The sequence below is a fragment of the Microcebus murinus genome, chromosome 2 (genome assembly GCF_040939455.1).
Source record: "Microcebus murinus isolate Inina chromosome 2, M.murinus_Inina_mat1.0, whole genome shotgun sequence".
NCBI lineage: Eukaryota > Metazoa > Chordata > Mammalia > Primates > Cheirogaleidae > Microcebus > Microcebus murinus.
This window is the reverse complement of record NC_134105.1, coordinates 7793408-7799612: the sequence shown is the minus strand read 5'-3', so window position 1 is coordinate 7799612 and position 6205 is coordinate 7793408. Positions and strand designations below refer to the sequence as shown.

The 6205-nt window shown below is 48.4% G+C and overlaps 1 protein-coding gene across 1 annotated transcript; it reads right to left on the bottom strand.

Moving 5' to 3' along the window:
- Positions 1-2359: 2359 nt before the first annotated feature.
- On the bottom strand, positions 2360-5118 carry LOC105870490 (PRAME family member 12-like). The gene is made up of 3 exons (XM_012763122.2): positions 4832-5118; positions 3854-4426; positions 2360-2960 (listed from the first exon to the last, which is right to left on the bottom strand). Exons 1-3 carry the CDS (start codon positions 5116-5118, stop codon positions 2360-2362), a joined length of 1461 nt encoding a protein of 486 aa, XP_012618576.2.
- Between the last annotated feature and the right edge of the window lie 1087 nt (positions 5119-6205).

The window sequence follows — 6205 nt, the reverse complement described above, 5'->3', positions numbered from 1 at the left end:
GACCTATGATCACACCATTGCACTGCAGCCTGGGCAACAGAGTGAGACTCTGTCTCAAATTTTATATATATATATATATAACTAAACATATCTTTAACATTTATATAAATCACAACACAAATACTTATACTCAAATGACATTTATATAATAGCAGATATTAAAAAATACTATATAATGTGATCCTTCCTGAAACACTAACTTATACAACCTGGCCTGCAGATGGCATACGAATCCTATGGCTTGGAAATCTTTATCTTAAGATCAGGACAGGTGAATTCAGTTTTGCATTCCTCCTCCACCCCCTGCTGGGTGCAAGGCTCTGCTGTTTGTGTAAATCATGATTAAATGGTGGCCATGTGTGAAAGCTGAGTCCAGCTGTGGGGCCAGTGTGCCTGCCTTTCTCTTTTGCCAGAAATAGAGGGTAAGAATGCATGATGAAGAAGGCTGGGGACTTTTGCTAAAAGGAAAAAAAAAAAGGAAAGATGCATTTATTGAGCTCTTACGGTATGCAAAGCCCTGTGCCAAGCCCTAAACATGCATCACTTCATTGGACCCTACACAGGTTCCATAAGCTAGTGGCCATAATCATCCTCATGTTACAGGGAAACTGAGGCTGGTGCCCAAGGTCCTTGCCCAGCAACACCAGCCCCTGACTTCTCAGCAGGGTCCTTTGCTTGGGGGCCCTTGGTTTTGGATCCCTCACCACACGGAGGGTCACTAAGTAGTCACGGTCACTTAGTGGTTATTCATCGTCTGATGATATTGTAACCGTCCCCACAAGCAAGAAAACACTTTTTTAATAGTTATCTTGTGTTTCAAGTTCCCAGGCCAATAAGATTTGCTGACCAGAACTTTGTAACCTCCTGTTGCACTGATGCATTCCCTTTTGAGTCCCTCCCCACCCCAGAAATGGCAGAACCTCCTTGCAGCCACGAGATTCCTAAGCCTCACACCACCTGTTTGTCCAGAGAAGACAAGATAAACGACGCCCACCAGATTGTGTCCAAGGACCCACTGAGCAGCCTCCTCCCCACATCCCACCCGTGCACAAGGCTGAGTGACCAGTATCAGCCCCTAGCTCATTATACTACTAAAACCCCCACCCTCGGAGGGACTTACATGTCATTTTTTGATCATGTGGTATATGTACTAGCATGATTTCTCACTGTGCTTGTGCGCCCTGCACTCCGCCCCAAACATGTAATGACGCTCACTCCTTTCATTCGTTGTTCATATCACCTCCAGATAAACCCGGATTCTGCAGGCTGGGGAGGCGGATCTGAGGCGGCCATCCCTCCCACCTCCTGGTTGACATGTCCTCTGTATCTGTAGTAAATCTCATGTTTGCTCTGACATTGTCACTAATATGACATAGACACCCCCCAAAGGATGTAATTTTTAAAATGTGGATAGAAATATTTGCTCCTGCTAATACACAGTGTGGACATCTGCTTCCAGGGCAGCAGGGTGTGTGTGTGTGTGTGTGTGTGTTTGTGCATGTGTGAGGACTGGAGGTGGCTCCTTGTGCAGTGAAGCCAACATCCAGGAACTAAGGCTTCTCGATCCATCTAGAGACCCACAAGGAGTGCCCAGGTGTTGGCATCTGGTTAACAGGGAGGGCCCCCTGCTCAGGGGCTTTGCTCCAGGGGCTCAGTCGTTGCCCAATTCCAAAGCTCCAGGCCCTGTATGTCCACCTTCTGTTTATTAACACACGAAACAGCCACAGAATAAAGCAAAGAGGTAGCACACCCAGGAAGGAGAAGGAATTGATCTAAATGATCGAATCTCCTTTTGATGCCTTGAGTTTCTAGGGCTGAACCTCACTGATCACAGACAACTCAGTGTCTCTTTAATATCAGTAACTGAAGATTCCCGAGGTTTAAATTGAAAAACAAGTTAAATGTTCAAACACCAGATGGTGGTTTCCATTGAGGTTCCCTTTATTTTGGACTGTTTCTGTTTTTATTTATTTTTATTATTATTATGCTGCTGGAGTGCAGTGGCACAATCATAGCTCACTGCGGCCTTGAACTCCTGGGTTTGTGCAGTCCTCCCGCCTCAGCTTCCCAAAGTGCTGGGATTACAGGTGTGAGCCACCACGCTCTGCCTCTCGTTTCTTTACATCCATCCATGCAGGGGTAACTCCCTCATGTATCTCTCAAGCCTGAATCCTACTGTAGAAATTCTGATTCTTATTTCTGACCTATAGGACACATGTCCCCAAAGGTCCCAACAGCTCCCCAAGTCAACATTTCCCTCCTGTCCTTCCCTCTGCTGCATTGCCTTCCTTTTCCCATTCCCACTGAGCAGCTGTCAGAAGTGATGGGTTCTGTGCTCTCTTTAACATGCACCTACGTCCTAGGCTTCAGCGGCCCAGTGCCTAGAAGAATGAGGCGTTGGACAGCAAGGTTTACCAAGGCCCAGGTCATAGAACACACTGTGGCCACAGTGAGGGCAGAGGACAGTGCTGAATAAGATCCTCTTGGGCCACCATAAATTCTTCAGTATCTGCCTTAGCTCAGCCCTAAATCGGGCAAGTTTTTCCCAGGAGACGGCACCGCCAGCGTTGTAACTCTCCAGGGGGGTGTCATACAGCTGTAGGCGTAACTGGCTCAGCCTGAGGGTGTGTTGCAGCAGGTTCTCCAGGGCGGCCTTGGAGATGGGGTTCCCGCGGAAGCTGAAGGTTGTGAGCTGGGCACAGCGGCTCAGGGCAGGCAGGATGACTGCGAGTTGGGGGTCCGTGATCCAACATTCGTCCAGTCTCAGGGTCTGGAGGGTGGCAGCGACTTTCTCTAGCAGATGTTGAAAGGGCTCAGGACTGAAATCGGTCGGCGTGATGCGACTCAGGGCCAGGTTCTTTATCTGACTGATGCTCGGGCACTGGGACAGATGCCTCAAGTCCGATTCCGAAAGCAGGCAGTTGGTTATTGAGAGGGTCTCCAAGGGGGTCTTGAGGCACCTGGGGACAGAGGAAGAAGTTAGTTCTGGGGAACTGTAGCAGTGAGAGCAGGGTAGTGGGGAAGGACGTCAGGGTGCAAAATGATAATTTTGCCCGAGCCCAATTACTGTGATCATCTGATGATGGTCCACACCCTAGATGTTATTTGTTGAAGGCTCTGGTCATTCAGGTCAGTCCCATTTTAGGCTGAGTCCTTGATCACTCATGCAACTGGGTCAAGTCTACAGAATCTCTAAAGCCCCCTTTCCTCCTATGTTGGCAAAAACCCACATTTCTGGGCCACATGAGCCCAGTGGGAGACGTGCATAAAGGACATGCCCAGGCAAGGTCCAGCAACCTGTGCTGGGCTTGCCACCTGCAGGATCAGACATGCCTGTGTCACCAGCAACCATCAATCACTCTTGATAGTTCTTCATTCCTGCTCCCTCACCCCCTAGTGAGGGAAGTTGCATTTTCCATATATTAATTAATTTACTTGGAGCTCAAAACAACCTATTATGCACAGAGACAGGATCATTAGCGTCCACTAAGCTGTTGAGGACAGAGCTTATATTTTGAAAGTCCAGGTCGGATGTGGTTTTCCTTCTTCAGTGCCCTCCTCACTTACCTGTGTCCCATCATCTTACCTCAGACACGCTTCCTCGGGACAAATTCACAAACACACCCTCACTAGATCTGAGACCCCCCAGTAGCTAGTTACCTAGCCTGGAGTCCCTCTCTACAGCATTTACCCCAGTTTATCCCTCTGCCTTTATTGGGCCACTTATGTGACACCCACTTCTGGAGAGAGCAGTGAACACAACTATGAGTTAACATTCACTGGTACATGTGTCTGCTAGAACAAAGAAAGGCTTTGCTTTGGTCTGCAGAGAAAGCTCACCATCCTTCCTCACCTGAGCACCTGGTCCAGGTGGCCTTCAAGGAAGGAAAGGGAGTTCATATAAAGCCTCTGGAGGTGGTCCAGCTTACGGAACTGAGTCGTGAACTGGGCAATAAACCTGTCCTTCTTCCTTAGGTTGTACACAGAGATTTGGAGGAGAAGTAGTTTTTGAAGATTTCTCATCTCACCCAGATAAGGAGCAAACCTTGCCAGCATGGACAGTTTCCAGCTGCACCTCACGTTTACCTCCTGGATACAGTCCAGGTCCACCATTCTTAGGACTATTCTGATCTTTTGGATTTGCGTTGTAAAAATGCTCAGCTTCGTACAGCACAGGTGTACTAAATCTTTCCTCTGCTTGACCCACAAGAAGAGGTAGGTGAGGAGTTCATCCAGGGATCCTTCCTTGATGTGAAGGTTTATGAACACCTTCAAGGGTTGCTGCCTTCCCATCCTCGGACAATTCTTCACTGTTTTCCTCTTATTCATGGCATGTGGTAAGCATGCATGGGCCACTGCTTCAGACCCTACACTCCAGAAGTTCTCATCAAAATCCTGCAAATCTAGCACTTGCAGTTTCCACCTCCTGTGGGTAAAACAGGCGAGAGTCTCAGAATTTAGGCAAGGCCCACCTCTGACCTGTGTTCTTACTCCACATCCTGAACGCCAGCTGCCCCTGTCCTGCTTCTCCTATTCTCTATCCTCTTTCCTGCTCATGTCATGCCTTGCACCCACTTCTATCACCTTTAAGTGTCACTAAAACGAGGCAGCTACCTGTTCCTTCAGTGTCTCCTGCATGGGAAGCAGTCCTACACTCTAGGATCCCTGTACCATAGTGTGCTCAGCAATGGCCAAGGCCTCTCTGAGCTTTCTCACGGGCTCCATCAGAAGCCTCTGGTCCACCCACCATGGGCCCCCCACTCTCCCTGACCCAGCTGTCTGTCCCCAGACCCCTGGGCCCTCCCTACCAGGCTCCCTGGGTCAGCCTCACCTGGGGCGAACCTTTAGGGCAAGCAGCACATCCAGCCCATCCAGCACAGCTCTTAGGGTCTCCAGGTCAGGGTTCAGCATCAGGGCCCCCAGAGGCAGGCGGGTGAAGGGCCAGGCCTGCACCATGGCCGTCAGGACTTTTCTACATCTGTTGGTGAAGGCCTCCATGAACAGTGGTGGGAAAAGCTCCCTTGGCAGCTCCTCCAGAAGGGGGATGACCAAGGCCTCATTTCTTACCAGGCTCTGCCCCGCCAGTTGCAGGAGTCTGGGTGGGGCCTGGAGACTCATCCTGATGAATCTGCAAGGAAAACATCCTGAGGACACATCCAAGGACAAAGCATTCTTCTCAGGCCAATCCTGATCACCCCCATCTTCTCCTAGGGCCAGTGTCCCTGCTCTGGCAGAGATGGAAGAGTCCTCAGTTACCCCAACTGGACTCTGCACTCTGCGGCCACAAAGCCATACCTCTCCTTCTGCTGCCACCATGACCAGTGTCTCCCAACCAATGAGGAGGGGACAAGGTGACCACTACCCTTTGATTTTCATCTAGTGCTCCATTGAGTTCTGGTCCCACTATGAAGTGCGTATGGAGGAGCCTGAAAGCTAGTGCCCACCCTTTTAGGGGAAGTTTCTGAGTATCACTCAAGGCCCTAGGACAAAGGCAGTGGAGTGTCACAAGCCCTACAGGACTACATTCTGAGTTCCTACAAATAATTTGGTTGGGAACATTTAGGGGACATCCCTAAAATGAAGGCCATTTGTTCATTTTTAAAAATTTCAATGAGAAATTGTAAAAGCCATGTGTAAGTTAAGGCTAGAAAACCATGTCTGAGGTGGAGATTCCAACTCACATCTCTTATTACACATACTAAAAATTAACTACTTTAGGTTGAGTCTGGTGGAAGAAATAGATCACACGTTCAGAACAAAGACTCAACTCTTAGAAATATTATGTAGATTATTATATAGAATATTTTTACGCTTTCAGTAGAAAAGAAAGCCTAACTTGTAAAATCATAATACCACAAATTCTATTAACTACAAGAGCGCACAAACTAAATATTTAAAAGCCAAGAGGCCAGGCGTCGTGGCCCATGCCTGTCGTCCCAGCATGTCGGGAGGCTGAGGCAGGAGGATCGCTTGAGCCCAGGAGTTGGAGGTTGCTGTGAGCTAGGCTGACGCCACGGCACTCCAGCCTAGGCAACAGAGCAAGACTCTGTCTCAGGCAAAACAAAACAAAACAAAACAAAACAAAACAAAACAAAACAAAAAAAAGCCAAGAAATAAAATTTTAATCAATTGGGTTTTTTAAAAACATCAGCTTGGTTGAGCATTTTTGGTTTTTTTTTTGAGACAGAGTCTCACTTTGTTGCCC

Bases quoted from the DNA above. Each gene is read 5' to 3' on its own strand.
- LOC105870490 (XM_012763122.2), bottom strand. From the start codon at position 5,118: ATGAGTCTCCAGGCCCCACCCAGACTCCTGCAACTGGCGGGGCAGAGC. The intron at 4,427-4,831 runs GTGAGGCTGACC...TTTTACCCACAG, and splicing joins GCCCTAAAGGTTCGCCCCAG to GAGGTGGAAACTGCAAGTGC. The intron at 2,961-3,853 runs GTGAGGAAGGAT...CTCTGTCCCCAG, and splicing joins CACCTGGACCAGGTGCTCAG to GTGCCTCAAGACCCCCTTGG.